The sequence below is a fragment of the Borostomias antarcticus genome, assembly GCF_949987555.1.
Source record: "Borostomias antarcticus genome assembly, chromosome: 2".
Classification (NCBI taxonomy): domain Eukaryota; kingdom Metazoa; phylum Chordata; class Actinopteri; order Stomiiformes; family Stomiidae; genus Borostomias; species Borostomias antarcticus.
In genome coordinates this window covers 21,016,546-21,036,519 of record NC_140235.1, presented here as the reverse complement: position 1 = coordinate 21,036,519, position 19,974 = coordinate 21,016,546, and the positions used below count along the sequence as shown (strand labels likewise).

Here is a 19,974-nt window from a genome sequence, read left to right as displayed (position 1 = left end):
TGCAGGTCAACATTCAACGGAGGGAGGGAGGGAGTGATAACCGGACAAACGCTATCCTAGGTGCGCTGGCTTACAGCCACGCACAAAAATGGCAGGGTGCTTCTCTAGCTACAGTAGCAGTCCTGCTTCACTCGTGTCAGATAAGCTGCGTTTGTCCCGGTTCCAATCCAGTCTGTGATCATATTACTTTTCTCTTGAGTGGCAAAGCTGTGTGTGCGTCAGGGACCTTGCAGCATGGCGGGGCTGAGGGGGCGCCAACGGAGGGAGGCCTGGCGGGGAGGGGGGTCGATGTGGGACGATGGATGGCGGTCTGACAGCTCCCCCGGCGCCACGGAGCTACGGCCGTGTCATGCTAGCGACAGCAGCGAGGGACACGAGGGCTTTTTGTCTCCATTTACCGGCTCCGGAGGAGGAGGAGACGCTGCTGATTCCGCCGCGTATCCCAGGCTAAAAATACCTCTCCTTCCTGGATCGGCCAGCCAATCAGCGCGTAAGCTCAGCTGGACACTGGGGTCTCATTGGAGGGGACGCCGTCCTCCCCTTGGCGCTCACCGGCGGTATTGCGGTGTGGAACTCTCTAAATATGAGAGGTACGGAACCAGAAGGCTCAAACACAGGTTCCTTTGCCTTGATCAGTGATTCATGCCCAGAGCTCGCTCGTGGGCTTGTTCTAATGTATTTTTCGATTCAGCAAATGAATGAATCATTCTCCCTGTGAATAGACATCGCATGCAGTCAGTTCATCTCACGGCCAACCTGCTTTAGAAAAGTTTGTTGAGCGAGTGAACATTCGTGTTTCATTAGTGTGTAAGTTAGGAACAATTCCCTCTCTAATGCAGTATTGAAGCCAATACAACACAGAGCGCCATAGCGTAAAGCCCCATTTACCTCACACATAATGAGTTGCTGTACTTCAGACAAACCCAGGGAAACTCTGAAGTATGGTACTGCTTTCTCAAATGTATAGAGCCTTTCTGTGGTACCTGCCGTGGTACATTATTTCACATGGTTACGTGACCTTACTGGTTTGCCTGCTCCACCTGCAAGCTGACTCTGGAGGCTGAGGTCAGGCTTCCTGTCCTGGGAGACGACATAACCGGGTGATGGGCCAACACATACACACACACCTACACACACACACACACACGCAAACAAACACCGGAAACACACACACACACTTTTAAGCCAGTCACACAGGGTTGGGCAGCGCTGCTAGTCTTGTGAGACAATCCTGATTGTGCAAGCTCAAAATCGGTTTCACTCCACACATTTGTCTGGCGACTAGGGATGAGACGGTATACCGTAAAACCGTGAACCGCGGTATAAAATGTCCACGGTATTAGAACCGTGACATTCCCTGTGTTTTAGGGCTGCACAATTAATCGTGAATTAATCGAAATCGCGATTATGACCTCTGCGATTAACTAATCGCCAAAGGCCGCAATTAATGTGATTAATAATTTTGCTTTGAATTGAGTGTGCTAGGACTACACGGACGAATCACAGGCGCTTATGCTGTCTGACCAATCACATGCGTTCCCGCTGAGTGCGCTGTGTGCAGCAATTTCACTGAGAAGACAGATAGCAGTAGGTCAAGACAAGTGTCACAAGAGTACCCGCAGCCGTGAGTAGTGAAAAAATGAGCGAAAACGAGGTCAGTAAGTTAGTAGCAAGAAAGGGATCAACGTCCGTGATTTGGGAGAATTTTGGTTACGAAAAAGATGATGTCGCTCAAGCCCAGCAGGTCTTATGCAAACTGTGCAGAGCTAAAGCTATTACTTTGAAATGTGAATCGCAATTATTAATCGCAATTACCATTTTGAAGCAAATAATCACAATCATATATCTTTTGTCATAATCTTGCAGCCATACTGTGTTTACAGTATTTCGTTTACGGTATTACACAATAATGCACAGCTGAAACTTCACATTTCATTAACTTGCAACAGTTAATTTTGTAATTTAATATAAGCTTGCTATTAATATATAATATAAAGTAAATACTTGTTTTTTTATGTGTGTTGGGGAGGTGAAATGCCATATACCATGAAATACCGTAAACCGTACCGTGTAACTAGATACCGTACCGTACCGTAATGCAAAAATCCATACCGTCTCGTCCCTACTGGCCACACTGTCATTGAAACCGTTTCATATTGTTTCACATACTGTTATGATTTTCGAGAGAAAAGAGGACGCCAATGGTCACACAGCCGATTGTATTATTATTATTAATCCTATTGTATTTTAGATTGCTATTGTTGCACTTTGCCTTCAGCAATAGATTATGCTCTTAGTCACTTGTTATAGAAAGGAGATGCACTTGTGAGTTCCGGCAAGTAGTAGTACATTGGCTTTTCCTACGTTAAATGCAATTGTAAGTCGCTCTGGATAAAAGCGTCTGCTAAATGATTTTAATCTATGTAATGCATCAGACTGATGTGTTGAGTCATCATCAAACAGACTGTGAGCTTGCACGACCAGTATGGTCTCATGATTCTAATAGTTACCCCACCAATGTCACAGTCACACAGAATAACACTCTGCAGAGCTCTAGTGTACAGTATATTATCGTCCTATGTGTTCTAGCTACTGTAGATATTACCGTAATGTCCAATCATTCCCTAGTCGACACCACTAGAGACTTAGACGACAGGAAGATCAACCATCTCTGATGCACTGAGACATACAAGTAGATGAGCAAAAGAGATAGAGAGAACAAGCGAGAGAGAGAGAGAGAGAGAAAGCAGCTTTTAGCTAGAGGTCCCAGGTGTGTCAGAACAGGGCGATCACAACGCACAGCTATCACACTGTCTCAGGTGTGTCAGACCAGGGAGATCACAGCTATCACACTGTCCCAGGTGTCACAGCGGCGCCCGTCACTGCCCTCTTTACTGGTCCTTGATTTTAGGTCCTCAGACTCACTGAAAACGGAGGACCACCTCTCCGGAACTCCTGCTGCTTAGCCAGCGTACCCGCCAGCCAGGGTCAAAGCTAGCAGTTTGTTGCCAATATTCCAACTGAGGAGTGGGTTTAACCAATACATATTGGTTATAAGAACATCTATCTCACTGATTAACTCTGTTGGCAGCAGGCCAACAGGATGGAGCTCTGTTCTCTGGTTAGGATAAGTACAAAGCTATTGCTCGCCCACCAGCATGCACAGAAAGTATTCCTAGTACGCAAAGAACTGTAGGCCCAAGGAGCAGAGCACTGCTGGAAGCCAACTGGCACTTAGCCAAGGTTCACACAGTGTGCACTGACTGCTCAAATCCAGTCAGCCAACTGTTGCCTTCTGAACCAAACCCTCCTATGCACAACACACACACAATTAGGGATCGATCGAGCCGGAGATAAAGTAGCCAATCGAGCGCCTTTTGCAGCCAAGCAGGCCCATGGGATATTGAGAGGTTTCACAGTCAGTGGATGGGGGTTAAATGGCTACATTCTTGCTTGTTATCCGCATCTAAGGCCTTATCAAGCGCCATTGTCCAATAATCAATACACTCACACAGGAAAAGCTTGAGCTGACATGTGTGTCTGGCTGGCTGACCGGCTGCCCGTCTGTCTCCGGTCTAACTTGAACAGAAGAAACTGTTCTTCAGATCCAGACTGAGCAAAATAAGGACTAATTAAGAGATGCTGTGGTACATCTTAACATCACAAAGAACCTAGAGTAGAAAACCCCGAGCACTGCATGTTCTCCAAATCAGAGAGGGTTCCAGAACGTTCACACGGTTCTTAATCTCATCCTCTCAAGGCAGAGCCTCTGGGTCTCTTGGAGATGCCGTTTATATTTAATGCGTCTCTTCCACCCTGGGTGTGTGGCTGATAAAATATTCCCTGGTGAGATCAAAGATAAACAAGGATGACTATGAGTATCAGAGTGTAACCCCCCCCCACCACACACAAACACACACACACACAGTCTGGTATTCATTATTCATGTTTGTTCATCTCTAACAAGGCAGTGGTGAGACGACAGTGGACCGTCTTTCCCAAACAGAGGGAGGCTCAGAGACCCTGGCGATGGGACGCTGACAGCACGGCTCTACCAGCTCCTCCTACACAGGCCTTCTGTCTTCAGATGCTCCAGTTAGACTTTTACAGAGCTATGATATACTATTAAACCTTCCCCTCTTCTCTGCTCCTTCTCTCTCCTGTCCCCTCCTCTCTCTCTCTCTCTCTCTCTCTCTCCTCTCTCTCTTTCTCTCCTCTCTCTCGCTCTCTTGCTCTCTCCTGTCCCCTCTTCTCTTCTCTCCTTCGCTCTCTTGTCCTCTCTCTCCTCTCTCTCTCCTGTTCTCTCTCTCCTGTCCTCTCTCTCTCATCTCTCCTCTCTCTCTCCTGTCCTCTCTCTCTCCTCTCTCCTCTCAATCCTGTCCTCTCTCTCTCCTCTCTCCTCTCCTCTCTCTCCTGTCCTCTCTCTCTCTCTCTCGATTCAACTTCTCTCTCTCCTTTCGTCCTGTGTGTTGTTTCCACAGTCCCAGATCAGGCCAGTCATCTTTAAAACACTCCAGTTGCCGCTCTCTCCGCAGGGCGCCGTGCGTTCCCGAGACAGACGGCGGAGCGCCGGAGCATTCTGGCGAGCGGCGTCGCGGGCGCGTGACGTGCGATGAATTTGTGGGTGTCGTCGGAAACTGGCGGTTCCGTTTTGATGTAGTGTTATTGTCTTTAGTGACTGTGACAGGCGTAGCACGGAGGAGATTCACATTGCTGTTAATCATCAACATGCTACTCAGGCTTCAGTCATCACCGGGTCACTCAAGGACAAAGCAGAGGACATAGGGAGAGAGAGAAGAGAGGAATGGAGAGAAGGAGAGATGAAGAAAGGGGGGGTGGGTGGAGAGAAGGAGAGATGGAGAGAAGGAGGAGAGTGTGAGAGAGGAGAGGAGTGGAGAGATGAAGAGAGAGAGAGGGGAGCCCTGAGAAGAAGGAGAGATGGAGAGAAGGAGGAGAGTGTGAGAGAGGAGAGGAGTGGAGAGATGAAGAGAGAGAGAGGGGAGCCCTGAGAAGAAGGAGAGATGGAGAGAAGGAGGAGAAAGTGAGAGGGAGAGAAGAGGCCAAGACAAAGAGAGAGGGAGTGTTCCTCAGAGAGAAGAGGAGTGAGTCAGAGGACAGAGAGAGAGGGATGAGGAGAGAATTAGAAGGAGAGAGAGATTGCTTAGAGAGAGAGAGAGAGAGAGACCAGGAAATTTACGACTCAGACAGTGGCGAGGATGTGCTGCATTCTAATCTCGATGACTTTACTGCCGGCCCCGATAACTCCTCCTCAGGCACGGTGCTGTTAGCAGAGCCTCAGGGACAGGCTTGTGTTGTGCTTCCCAGAACAGAACATCTGCCTCAGCTGGCGGCGGACCTGTCAATAGGAGCAGCTTTGAGTCAGGTCGATATTCAACCTGCAAGTGCAGAGTCTAGACGGTGTGTGTGTGCATGCGTGTGTACGTGCGAGCGTGCGTACGTGCGAGCGTGTGTGGATGCGGGGACATCTTTGGGAAGGTGTGTGCAATAACTAGGTCACCTCGAGGGAGATATTAAGCGACCCGTCAGCCAATCATAGCTGTCTAGCCACAGTTTATAGCCTGTCATTGGGTGAGTCTAGCCAGAATCTGTCACCGACTGTGACAGTCTATGGTCACACACTTGGTCTATCAAGAAAGGTGAGCCTTTTTTTTAGTCTGGCAGGGTGTTCTGTATCCCCTTGGGTCCCATAGCCTGTCTCAACCCGTGCCCCCTACATGTCCCCAGCTCAGCTTGTGTTCCCGACCAAATAGCACCTTCATCACACCTGTCTGAACGTCCGAGCTCTCCTGCCATTTTATTTTTGAATAATATCTTCTATTCAATAATCGAATTCAGTCCAAATGTTCCAATAAATAGTCCTTATACAAGTTCTTCATCCATTCCCTTAGGTTATAGCTCCCACATTATGATGAGACTTGAATATGGCGAGACTTATTGAATGGGTTTATGTCAGCAATCCTGAAGCAGAAATTTGTGCTTGTGAATAAATATTAGGGTGTGTGGATGTTTTTACAAATATGCTAACTGTATGTTTATGTCCCTCATGTTGTAATTCTGAGATGAATAGGCCTACTATTCCACTCTACTACCAAACATGATTTAGGATATCTTATCTACAAACGGAGATGTCTGTTTTTTCTAAATAACCGCTCAAATAGGCAATGTCGCCAGTGTAATCAGGAATAATAGTCTGAAATCATATCTGTGATCATGAACAAGGAATTGGTTTGCTCATGTGTGAGTGATCAAAAATCAAAATAGAAATTGGATATGGAGTCTGGATTACGAAATTACTGGATTTCTGTATTATTAAAAAATGAAAAGAGGAACTTAAGGAAGATCAGTGGTGAACCGAGTACCGTGATGGTGAGTGGCGCGTGTGTGTGTGTGTATGTGTGTGTGTGTGTGTGTGTGTGTGTGTGTGTGTGTGTGATGACTAATGGAGGGAGTGGGGATTCTGCACTCCCCCTCACCAGCTGTCCTCTGCAGGTGCTGCCTGCCTGTGTGTGTGAACACCAAACCCCATGTGTCAGAGCCCACCTCAGGATCCCCTCCCCCCTCCCACACACACACACACCCACACACACGCGTGCGTCAGACCCTGGTGATACACACGCAGAGCAGCATTTACGCACACCGCGCAACAGGTGCCCCCTCCTCCTCCACCCACTCCACCCCCTCCCCAGCGCTACGCTCCCGGGCACGCCGCCTCCACAGATGGGTATTGGCAGGTGGATCATCTGTAACGCCGCGCTGCTCTGCCTCTCAGTTCCCATGTCAACCCAGAACCAGGGAGCCGGCGACGGCAGACGAGGACGGGATCCGACAGAACCCCGGGGATCCGTCAGAACCCCTGGCTCCCTTCTTACACGTTAGAACCGTCGGTCCTTCTGTCGTTGAGGCACGTCCGTCTCAGACTGGTCTTGGTGTTTGTTCCATTTCATTTCATAACCTTTATTTCCACTCAAAGAGGCAGCGAGGTTTCCCTCGGTTACAGCGATGTCGAGCTGACAGTAACAACAGAGGCACGGCGTTACATCACATGCAACACAAGACACGAAGAAATAGAAACAGGTACAAATCAATATACGATGGTTCGTGCGTGTGTGTGTGTGCGTGTGTGTGCGCGCGTGTGCGTGTGTGTGTGCAGGAATTTTGTGAGTCAGGTTGGAGCAGGGGAGGGAGGTTGCAGTATACAATAAAATCAAACAGTGATTCATCTGAGAAAGAAATAACGGCAGACATATTATCTCCCTATTCGCAAACCAGACTTAATCACCACGACAATGAAACCGATCCGCCATCAGACCTGAGGGTACAAGTCACGGTGTGGGAGAAGAATCCCCCTCAGTTATGTAATCATCCCTCACGTTGGCGGGGGTGAACGGCATGCTGGGAGTCTAATTTCCTTTTAATGGTCTGGCATGTAGAAGTGATGGAAGGGGAGGTGGACGGGGGTGTGTGTGTGGGAGGGGGTTATTGTGTGTGTGTATGTGTGTAAATGTACACGTTTGTGTATATGTGTGTGTGTGTGTGTGTGTGTGTGTGTGTGTCTGACCAAGGCGGAGCTGATTGATGGCCTAGGCTGGAGCGCCAGCCTGCATGGCACAGCGGTGGCAGCCGCAGCTCATCCTGCTGTCGGGTCCGCAGCTGCTGGAGTTCGCTCCCTCAGCAGCACCGTGACTCAGCAAGATGGCCGCCCTGGCTCGGGGCTCGGCTCCGACCAGACTAAGGGATTATCCAATTGATTAGTACTCATGCCCTTCCCGCCTGTCTTATCTCCAGGGCCAGATGTACCTGCTACTGTTTCACTTAAGCTTGTTGTGCCAAGAGCCTTGTTGTTGTTATTGTTATTGTTAGGGGATCGATACAGTAAGCATTCTATTGTTTTGCCTGGCCTGGATGGCCAATTTCTGTAGGTTAGCGACGGCTCTCCAAGGTCATGGCCAGTCCCCCGCACGTGTTGCGTCCACCGGTCTTGGCGGTCTGGTTCTGGCCCGTCGTGAAGAGGTATTGTTTGTGTCATAATGGAGGGTTTCCGCTGGCCTTGATACGAGGGGCTTCACTTGTCATGCGAGTTTCTGTTCGCAAGTCGAGCCGCCTTTGGTGAGGTCATCTGCATGGTCATCCAGGGGCCACGGAGGGAGGGATGGAAGGAGGGAGGGAGGGTGCGAAAGAGAGAGACTGAGATGTAGGGAGGGATGGGGGGGGAGAGGGAGGCAGGAGGGACAGAGAGACCAAGAGAGGGAGGGAGAGTACATCCCCTGAGTCTCAACCACAGTCTCAGTCTCAGGCCCGTAAACAGCAGCTCAGGAAGCACAGGGAAACTCAGAGAGAGGCTGTCTTATCAGGAGATGTTTTGCTGAATTCCAAGTAGGCCTTGAACCATCAAAGGTAGAGGGCAGAAAGACTGTCCCGGCTCCCGGGCTGGTGGCTGAGGCTGGAGCTGAGGCTAGGACTGGGGCTGGGGCTAGTTCTGGTGCTGGTGGCTGAGGCTGGAGCTGGGGCTAGTTCTGGGGATGGGACTAGAGTAGAGGTGAGGCTAGGACTGGGGCTAGTACTGGGGCTGGGGATGGGACTAGAGGTGAGGCTAGGACTGGGGCTAGTTCTGGGGAAGGGGCTGAAGGTGAGGCTAGGAATAAGGCTGGGGCTAGTTCTGGGGCTGGGACTGAGGCTGGAGCCCGAGCATTTCTGTTCAGTCTCCTTCTGATATACTGAAAGTGTCTTTATGTGCACAAATCAATACTTTTACGTTTTACCACCAGTATAGATTTTCAAACTGCGATATTTATTGGGTAAGAGAATTTATTTAATGGGACATAATGTGACATCAAAATACATATATATCAAAATTACCCCTGCATTTCTGTCTGTGAAAAAATGAAACAGTAATGAAATCACTGACTGACTGACTGACTGACAGACAGATAGACAGACAGACCTACAGAGACAGACAGACAGACAGACAGACAGACAGACAGACAGACAGACAGACAGACAGAGACAGTACTGCATACAGGTACCCAAACAGTATCTTACAGTATATTGTTAATTTGTCTCATATATTATTGTATTTTGTCACTGGGCTGTTTTGTCCTCGCACGCTGTTTATTGTTACGCACCATCCGACCGAAGCAAATCTTTTGTATGTGAAAACGTACTCGTCAATAAACCTGTTTATGATTCTGGTGTTCAGCACAGCTGGAACCGGCCAACAGACCCAAAGCGCGAGAACGCCGTATGAGATCCGAAGTGAGAGAAGTCGCAGCTGATTAGAGTGATTCAGCTGCGCCGTGATTAGAGGCCCCCGCTATCTGAGGGGCGGGGGAGGAGTCCGGCCCCTGACACCCAGGCTGCCTCTCTGGGGGCCAGACAGGCTCCGGCCAGCGCCTCCGCAGCTGAATGGAGGGAAGTCCAGAATTAAAAGCATTGTTGCCTCGCTGTGCCACTGGCCGCAGGGAGACAGAGGGACAGGTTTATTTCATTACCAGCGTCTCAGGTGACCTTGGTCCTGCCCCCCCCCCCCCAACTGTCTATTCAGGGCTCAGTGTTGTGGGACCCAGCCTTGTCAACATGCTCAGTAATAACACAAAGACCTGCGCTGGGAAAATGGGGCCGGTTGTTACCAGCATTTATTTTCTCACAGTCTCCATGGTGAATGCTTTCTTTTTTTCTTTTAACTCTGTCTGGTTTTGGGAGGGATGGGGCAGCCACCCACCCCCCCCCCCGTCAGAGCCCGCAGTCATTTGAATATAATGTACTATTTGGGTTGCCATGGTGATGGCCCGGTCTCTGCGTGTGTCAGTTGCTATGTTGCAGTTTTTTTGTTTTGTTTTGTTAATCTCTCCAATAAGAGGACGGGAACACTGCAGAGTGCCAGGCTGGCACAACAGACATCAGGAGATGAGTGGATATGTTAGATATTACAAGGGATAGAAGGTGTGAATGGAGACTAGAATAGAGTACAGACTCCTAAACGTTATCATGGCAAAACCACACGCTGACCCCAGAGCTCTGAAGACCGTGACATGGCCTGTCACTCAGAATTACCTACCCTGACATCCCCCCCCACCACCACAACTAGTGAATTAAGGAGCGTGTCATCCAGGTTAGCGCAGGTGATGAAGTGCAATCAGGGAAGAGGGACTCAGCTGTGAGCTCATTAGGTCTGGAACATGATACCAACACTGTACTGTGTGTGGGTGGGTGGTGTGAAAGAGAGAATGAAATAAAGAAAGAGAGAGAGAGAGAGAGAGAGAGAGAGAGAGACAGAGAGAGAGAGAGAGACCTCTGGTAGGATCACTCAACATCTGGCAGCAGACCCTGGTCATGGCTCATGTCTGGTCCTGGCGTCTGTCCAGCCAGCTTGTGTTAATCTGGTAGCTGTTTGTTTGCTTGTCGTTTCATCAAGGGATTTGTTAGGGTTTGAGGCAGGACCCAAAAGCAGACGGCAGGCAAGCAGCTCAGGTTCAAAATATAGGTTTTAATTTCCAAAATAATACCGGGAGGAAACGCAGGGGAAACACGCACTAACATTGACAATGAACCGACAGAGAACAAAGGAAACAGGAGGGCATATATACTCTGGGAGAACAATCAAGGAACAATGTACAGGTGTGCAACAAGACATAACGAGACACAGGTGCAGACAATCACCCAGACAAGGACATGGAGGGATTCCAACAAGACACCAACACAAGGACACAGGAACAAGGACACAATGGAAGGGAACGGGGAACGAGGCTGGGACAGGGAAAGGGACTGGGCAGACCTAGAGGGGGGAACTAAAGGGCCAGGAGAGGAGGGACTGGAGTGACGTGAGACTAGTGAGGGGACAGGTGTCTAGAGCTAGGGCTGGGAGGACACAAACCAACATAGAAGACAAGACAACGAACACAAGACCAAACACACAAGGAGGTAGAACAAAACCAAGTGACAATGTGGACAAAGTGTATAATAGTCTCTGGGGCTAGTGCAGGGGCAGTCACTGGGAGAGGAGGTGCTCAGGGTCCAGGAAGGTCCAGGGGGCACAGGAGCTCAGGGTCAGGAATCCAGGCCGGGATCAGGGGGTGAGCAGGGCGAACCAGGGGCCCGGGCAGGGGCGAGGGTCTGGACCAGGAGCGAGCAGAGTGGACCAGGGGTCCGGGGCGAACCAGGGGTCCGGGGCGAATCAGGGGTCCAGGGCAGGAACGCGGGTCCAGACTGGGAGCAGGGGGTGAGCCGGGGCGGACCCGGCCCAAACCATAACAGGATTGGCACAAACAACAAACACATCATGGTCAGTCGGCCACTTGACTGTCCAGTACACGCCAGGTCTGGGTACACGCCACGGTCTGAGTACACGCCAGGTCTGAGTACACGCCACGGTCTCAATCCACCCTAATACGGTTATACTGTAGCACTGTGTAAATAGCGATATAGAAACGGAATGATTAACGTCCTGAATGTAGGAACAGTACTGTGTGGTGAACTCAGATGAGGTGTGTGTCCCGTCACAAATCCACTTTCACATCTCATACACACACTCCGGGTTATCTACACTGGGGGGATTCAGCTGGGGGGGGGAGGCTCAGTTGTGTCTGTCTGTATATTCTCCAAGGACATTGCAGAAAAGAGGAACACAAACACACATACACGCACACACACACACACACACACAGAAATGCTATAAAACGAAAATGAAAATGTGTGTTGTCGACCTCTTTCATGTAGCTGGGCACTATCACTTCGACAGCCCACCATAGCTAGCTCACCCTTAATGGTCAGCGTTTCAGTGTTTCAACATCACTGGTTTGGGTGACCACCACAGGTCCAATCCCAACACTAGATATCCTGCCAGAGAGACTGCACTGTTAGGGAAAACGTTATTACAACTACACTTGGGGAATGAAAGACACAACTCAATTGTAAAAAGACAGATGTGGTTTAGTAGAATAAAAGCTTGTACAGTAGCTGTGTCTTCCTGTCTCTGTTCCTCTCCTATCTGATGTGGCCTGACCCAATCACTGTCCCAGACCTGGATACCTGACCACTGGGATGGATACTGATACCTGACAACGCTGTCTCACCTTTCATTCTCTCTCTTTCTCTCCCTCTGTCCCTCTTTCTCTGTCCTTCTTTCTCTGTCTCTCTTTCTCTCTCTCTCTCCCTCAATCTCTCTTTTTCCTTCTCTCTTTCACCCCCCCCTCTCCCTCTCTCTCTCTCTCCCTCTCTCTCTCCATCTCCCTCTCCCTCTCTCTCACTCTCCTTTTCTCTCTCTCCCTCTCTCTCTCTCCCTCCCTCTCTTCCTCTCTGTCTCCATCAGAGAACCATGAGCACTGTGGAGGAGGAGCCGGACCACATAATACCATGAAGACAAGCCTGCAGGTCCTGCGCTGCCAGCTGCTGAGTGAGTCCACACACACACACACACACACACACACACACACACACACACACACACACACACACACATACAGACAGTGAAACATAACCATACACTAAACTGTACTGTCATACACTGTACAACATACAAATATACACACAGTACTGTACAACATACAAATCATGGATCTAAACTAATACACCCTAAATCAGCCACAGGCAATAACATTTACACCAATAAAGTCTTAGCTGATCCTAGATGAGAGGATTGCATTACAACGGTGCTGTATACTGCTCCAGGTCTGAGACCATGGCCAGGAGAGAGAAGCTAGGAGAGACCGCGACCTGGAGAGAGGTAGGAGAGTCCATGGCCAGGAGAAAGGTAGAAGAGTCCATGGCCAAGAGAGAGGTAGAAGAGTCCATGGCCAGGAGAAAGGTAGAAGAGTCCATGGCCAGGGAAGAAGGAAGGCAAAGAGAGACCGTGGCAGCTGGCCAGGAGAGAGGGCAGGTAGAGAGAGACCATGGCAGCTGGCCAGAGTCGGTTGAAACAGCAGATGAATATGGAACACGGGGTCAGGCTGTTAGTAAGACAGGCCACTCGGCGCTAGCACACACACACACACACACACACACACACACACACACACACACACACACACACACACACACACACACACACCCTGTGCAAAGTCAAAGGTTGTGCCTAACAAATCTTAACGCAATCACAGGGCAACGATGAACATGCAGCTGACTGTTCATGAGTTAATTTCCCTAGGAGCTTGGAGAGAATTCTAATAAAGTCCTATTAACTTCAGTTGGACTGCAGGGGGAAAGGGCACGTCACTCTTTCGTGATAACTTTCTGTTGCTCAAAATGTATGACTGGATATCATATGTTTTGACACCAACCAGGAGTGATTTAGCAATATATATATACACACACAGTATATATACAGTGTATATATTTTTTTTTTCTTCATAATTCTGGTAGCTGTGCATCCTTCCTTACGACATTTATCTTCTTTTGTATGTGACAGTTGGAAGCCTTTCTCAGAGAATCTTCCTTTCATATCTGACTAGCTGGCGCCTGTTCCTTGCTTCGATATACCGGCGGAGTCCCAGCTGTGTCCCTGCACCTCTCCCCCCCAGACACGCTGCCGCCCCAGCAGGTTAGCTTGGTCCAGGGCTTGGACTGACCGGCTCACCTAAAACCACTCTCCCACACGGACGCGTCTCACCTCTCTCTCGCCAGCCAGGCGGTCCACTGGGGACAGATGTGACTGCGGGTGGACAGGGACGGGAGGGAAGGGGGGGGGTTGAGAAGATGAGGAGGCCCGAAAATGGCAGTCTCCTCCATTCCAATATGGTGTATTTTTTTCTCTTCTCTCTCTTCCCTCTCTTCTCGTTCTCGTCTCCCCGTGTACTCCGCCCAGTTACCTGAAGGCGGGGGAGGAGCGACTATTTGGAGCAAATTGAGTTTCCCCCTGCAGCTCTGTCCGCGATGCAATTCTTTCCGAGTACGTCGAATTGCTTCCAAGTATCTCTGTCCCTGTAGGCCAAATTGCATTGTGAAGCCAGCCTGTATTATGCTTATTGGTGAGACCGCTTAGTGTGTGGGTTGGAAATGAGTGTATGCCATGAGCAATCTTCTTAATCGCCACGCAGGCCCCCAGCTCTGCTCCGCCTGCGATGACACTGAGGCGGTAGATGCTATCGTAACCCCACTGCAGTGTTGTGATTAAGTTATGAGTCGGTTGGCGGCGGAACGCAATGTTCGCCATCTGACTTCATGGAGTTATTTTCCTCTGTGCCTGCAGCCTCAGTGTTCTCCCCCAGGGCGCCCGACACTTCCTGTTTAAAGCCTCTCCTTCCTGTCGAGCCGGCCTATCGTGGCTCAGCGGCACAGCGGCCGTCACAACCCCGGTGAAGCCCTTATCCCCCTGAACCCTTATCCTAGTAAACATCGGAAGACCTCGCTGCTCTCTCTCTCTCTCTCTCTCTCTCTCACTGCTTCTCTCCCTGTCTGTCTCTGTCTCTGTCTCTGTCTCTCTTTCTGTTTCTCTTTGTCTTTCTCTCTCTCTCTCTCTCTCTCTCTCCCTATCTCTCGCCCCCACCCTCTTTGACAGTGGGATAAACATGTCCGTGTTCAAAGCTGTTGCTAATCTGACAAACATTGCGGAGGGACTCAAACAGGAAGCCATTATCCCGGAGTGTGATAGCCTCCCCTCTTATCTCTGTGCTCACATCTGTACACTCCGCCCCTCCCTCTCTCTACCCCCTCGCCCCCTCCTCTGGGCTCTGCCCTAGCCCCCCCACACACACACACTCCTTCCTCAACCCACCACCCCCTCCCTCTCCATCCCTGTCCCCGCGGTCCACAGGACGTGGTCTATCTGTCGCTAGGCCCCCTGGGACAGCCTCGCTCCCTAGATCGGCACACGGGCATGCCCCAGACCCAGGCCTCTGGAATTTGTCTGTTTACGCACACCCAGAAGATGCACTATTTTAGCGGTACACCTTTGAAGGATGTTTACCCCCTCAGACAAACACCGCGTCACAGCTGGTTAACAATGATCGAGCCCTGGGCTGTTTGTGTTACAACTGTGCAGTGTTGCCCTCAATTGATACAGGGTGAGCTTGCTTCTGCAGAGATGTTTTACTCTACAGGAATTGATTGTTTTCATTTTAGGTGGAATATTTAGTCTAGGTGGAATAAATGGTCTGTAATAAATGCACTTGTTTCATTTCATAATAGCAGTACTCTCACTGGACGTTGAAATCATTATTTGTATTTTTTTGGGAAACTTTTTTTTATTTTTTTTTTATCTCCCCTCAGTAGGCTAGTGTGTGTTTAGATGAGTGTACGGTGTGTGTGTTTGTTTGTATGTGTGCATGCACCCACCCACAGTAGTGCTACCCAGATGACATCAGCCCACTCCCTCTCTAAGTGACAGGTGACACATTGGGAGGGAGGCGACAGCTTCAGGCTAAAGCTAATGGGCTGTTCCAGTCTGCTGCTCGTCATAGGCAGAGCATGCGCCGGCCTGATAATCCAACCACCACCACCACCACCACCCCCATGTCTGACAGAAGATAAAGGGCTTTGTGTCCCTCTGTAGCTGATAGGTTTGACCAGCTGATTCTGGCTGCATTCAAAATGTCAAAGCTGAGGTTAAAAGGCCAGGGTGCCCTCGGCGTTCCGGGCTCCTAAATCCAATGTCTTTGGTTTTGGACCCGTCCGCAAATAAGAAAAGTTTGGGTTCAGTCCCTGATGGTGGCTTTGTGATCGAAGCTGATCGGTATTCAGATGGAGGTGATAGATAAAGCCCTCCCCTGCCTCCCCTGTCCACATGCGGGTAATCCTACAGAGCTTTCCTGTGTTAGCAAACAGCGGAGTTCGCCCCCATTAGCATAAATGAGGCTAAACGAGGTCCGTGGAGGACTGAGCGATCAGGGCGTCCTTAATCACCGACGACGGCTCTGAGAGGTCTGGCAGCCGTGCACGGTAGGTCATCCCAGGACGCCAACGATCCGACCACGGCTATAGAATCAAATCCTTTCAAATACTTTTAGGTTCGCTTGAGTCTTGCCTGGAGTGTCAGGTGGTGGGTGGGTGGTTTGAATTCTAGACTAGCCCATTGGTTCCATTGTACCAAAAAAGATCAGTCAAATCAAAGTGCAGGTAAGTAGCCTATTTGAGATGATTTAAATAGTGTTCCGACCCAGGGTACCTCTGTGTGTGCGTACGTCCGTGTGTGTCTTTTTGATGGATGATTCTGCATCGGTGTAAAGCCTTTTTCAGGGGAGTATTTTTTTTATTATGACCTCTAGGCTCAATGGAACAGTGTGACTGCCACCGAGCTCTGATGATGCAGCAGTTCTGGCTTGCAAGGCCTGCTTCCATAGGCAGATTCCCAGTCCATCTTCTGTCCCAGCGCCCTTCTGTCTAAGGTGACCCCTTGGTAATAGATGAACATATTTTGGCTACTATACACCCCCCCACACACACCTACCCTAGCTGCATACACACACACACACACACACACACACACACACACACAAACACACCAGGATTGATCACACCACCTGACAGGGGAGATATCCACAGATCCACTTCCCACCTCACAATAAGTGAACGCTCTGCCCTGCTATGATGGATAATAGATCAGCAGAGCTACAGGATGCTTCAGCAGACCAGGCCCGCCTCTCACACCATCACTCTTCCTGGACGGCCGTTTTAAAACAATATAGTCCGCAACACAGCTGGAGCACAACGCTAGTGTTAGGAAGAAGGCTGACTGTGCTGTGCTGTTGTTGAGGATGTCACGTTCAGTGGTATGTTACCACAGTTATTAGCCCCGGTCTGTGTGTGTGGACCCCCCCCCAGCGGGCCCCTGACGTTGAGTCTGATGGTGAGCGATCGGGGGAGTGGGGGACAGTGAGAACGTTGGACAAAGCCGCTGTCGGATCAGTGCACAGGAAGCAGGGGGACACGTGATTTATTGATGTCCCTGGTGCCGTCAATGGAGGACTTACACGCACGTCACCGGCTTCTTGTGCAGCTCTGAACGGCACTAATTCAGCAGGGTTACCGCGTACATAACCCAGCCCCCAAATAAACCTCCCAGGCTGGTTAACGGGCAGAGGGTGGCTCTATCTCTGACATAAATCAGGATGTCATTTAGCAGTAATTTTACCTCCTTCGTCTCCACTGTGCTATCAGCACGTCTGTGAGTGCATGCACGTGCGTGCATGCGTGCGTGTGTGTTTGCGTGCGTGTGTGCGTGTGTGCTCACTCGCGCATACAGTATGTGTGTTTGTGTGACGATCAGCTGGGAGCCCAGAGATAGGAAAGGATGGCTACAGGTTGTAGAAGGTGATAACACTGACATCTCCTGCTTCCTATAGATGGGTCTCATACCGTAGTCAGATGGGGTCTTTTCAGGTCAACGCCAGATGTCTTTTAACAGCCTCTGAAAGCCAGTCACGTGTCTCTGTGTCTGCTGTGTCCTTCTTTGTCTGATAGCTTGAATCAAGATCAAGGGGGAAAAAAACATGTCATCCATCATTATGTTCTCTGAAAGTAATCATTTGTTTTGTCAGTCAGTCATTTCTTTCATTGTCACAGAAGGTTATAGGCTTGTTAGTTGTTAAACTGAAGGTCATGTATACTGTGTCCATGTGAAGGTCACAGCTTATCCTTCAGTGTATTCTTGCCTCGCCTTACAAATCTAAACTCGACAGAATGAAGAAAGAAAAAATCAGTTCCAAAGAGTTTTACAAATAGGAGACATAGATTTGTTTTGCAGGAACAATATTGCAACGATATGACCAGCAGCTCGGCAAATTATTCTCTCTCACACACACACACACACACACACACACACACACACACACACACACACACACACACATTCTCCAGCCTTAACGCCTCATTGTTTTAGTTGACGACATGGCGGTTCCTTTTTTTCATCCCCGCTAAGCACATTTCCTCACACCCTTCAACCTCTCTCCTCCTCGCCTTCCCTCCTCTCTCTCTCTCTCTTTCCGCACCCTCCAACCTCTCTTCTCCTCCTCCTCCTCTCTCTGTCTTTATGTACCCTCCAACCTCTCTCCTCCTCTGTCCTCTCTCTGTTTAAACACCCTCCAACCTCACTCCTTCTCCTGTCTCCCTCCCGTTCCATACCCTACTACCTCTCTCCTCCTCCTCCTCCCTCTATCCTCCTCCTTCCTCCTCTCTCTCTCTTTCCATACACTCCCTCTTCTCATGTTCTCCAGAACCTCCACTTGCTTAATAATGGATGTAAATAAAGCCCAGTCTTCCTGCCCCTTCTTCTAAGAAGACAGTAATAAAGTCATACATTCCCACTCCCACTCCCCTCCTCTGTACTGGGGCTGTTGTGTCAGTCCTGCTGGAGGAAGAAGCCAGGCTGTCTGTCTGTCAGTCCTGCTGGAGGAAGAAGCCAGGCTGTCTGTCTGTCAGTCCTGCTGGAAGAAGAAGCCAGGCTGTCAGTCCTGCTGGAGGAAGAAGCCAGGCTGTCTGTCTGTCAGTCCTGCTGGAAGAAGAAGCCATGCTGTCTGTCTGTCAGTCCTGCTGGAAGAAGAAGCCAGGCTGTCAGTCCTGCTGGAGGAAGAAGCCAGGCTGTCTGTCTACCAGTCCTGCTTACCCCCTCACTCCATCACACAGCCAGCCACACCACCACCGTGATAGATTACAGTCTTGGCGTCCCCACATCATACACTACACATACACACACACACACACACATACACACACACACACAGGCAGGCACATACAGTACACACACACACATGTACACACAAACACAGGCAGGCACACACACGGCAATACTGTACACACACATACTGTACACACAGGCAGGCACATACACATACATACACACACACGCACACACACACACATACACACACACATACACACAGAACAGAACACATTAAGTTAGCTTCCACCCACACAATTACGCTGTCATGCTATTCTGCTCTGTGTCGTGCGCTATCATGCATACAACCTTGGACCAGTATGCTGGGGTAAATGATGTTGCAGATTGAGATTGATCGTCTTTAGCATCTGCTAACCTTCAAATCTATATGCTACTCATGTCACAGGCACACACAATGTACTCTGACCAGATAGAGGGAGGAAGGATGGGTTGGAGGAGCACATACACATCTCATTTATCAGCCTCTGTCAAACCTCTGTCTATGTTTGAGATGATGGCTGCTCACTGGCTTTTATATACGTCGGATTAGTTCCTCAGTTCACTCCTTTCTTCTCCTCCTTTCTCCTTCTGTTCATCCAAGTGCTGCTTTTCTCACCTCTCCTCCTCACCCTGCTCTCCTCCTCACCCTGCTCTCCTCCTCACCCTGCTCTCCTCCTCACCCTGCACTCCTCTTCCTTCTTCTGGAAACAGAAACTGGGTCTCCATAGTTACCATGGCAGAACGATGGCTGCATTACCTGGGTACCATGGGTGGCATTGAGAATCTGTCTTAGGGCTTGGGTTACAATTATGTTTAGGGTTACAGATCAAAGGTTATGTTTAGGGTTAGGTTTAGGTTTAGGTTTATTGGGTTTTCTAGGGTTATAGGGTTAGGGTTAGGGTAATGTATAGGGTTACGTTTAGGGTTTAGGGATAGGGTTAGGTTTAGGCAATCCCCACAAAGATAGGAAAGCCAAAATGCGTGTGTGTGTGTGTGTGTGTGTGTGTGTGTGTGTGTTGTTCCAGGTTGTGTAGAAGCAAGTATTTCCAAAGGTTTGCCTGTGATATCATATAAGTACCCTCTCTTCCTCCCACCCTCTCCATCTCTCTCTCTCTCTCTCCATCTCTCTCTCTCTCTCTCTCTCTGTTACAAACAAAAAACAAACATCTTTATTTGTCACACATTGAGACACATGCATACATCACATGGGGGCAATGCCGAAACACACACACACACACACACAATGGCGAATGGCTGGAGCGTCCACTGATTTTTTTTTTTTATCTTGCTGTCCTGCTCTCTGTGATTGACTCAAACCACCATAACACAGAGTTGGCAAAGCAGAAGAATAAGCCAAGTACGAGAGATTG

The 19,974-nt window shown here is 49.5% G+C and overlaps 1 protein-coding gene across 1 annotated transcript in view; it reads left to right on the top strand.

Moving 5' to 3' along the window:
- Nucleotides 1–19,974, top strand: part of tmem108 (transmembrane protein 108) — a 44,812-nt gene that overhangs the window by 15,449 nt on the left and 9,389 nt on the right. Inside the window, exon 2 of the mRNA XM_084461285.1 lies at nt 12,326–12,409. Within this exon, the coding sequence (XP_084317411.1) occupies nt 12,370–12,409 (40 nt within the window). The 5' untranslated portion in view covers nt 12,326–12,369. The remainder of the gene's footprint in view (nt 1–12,325; nt 12,410–19,974) is intronic.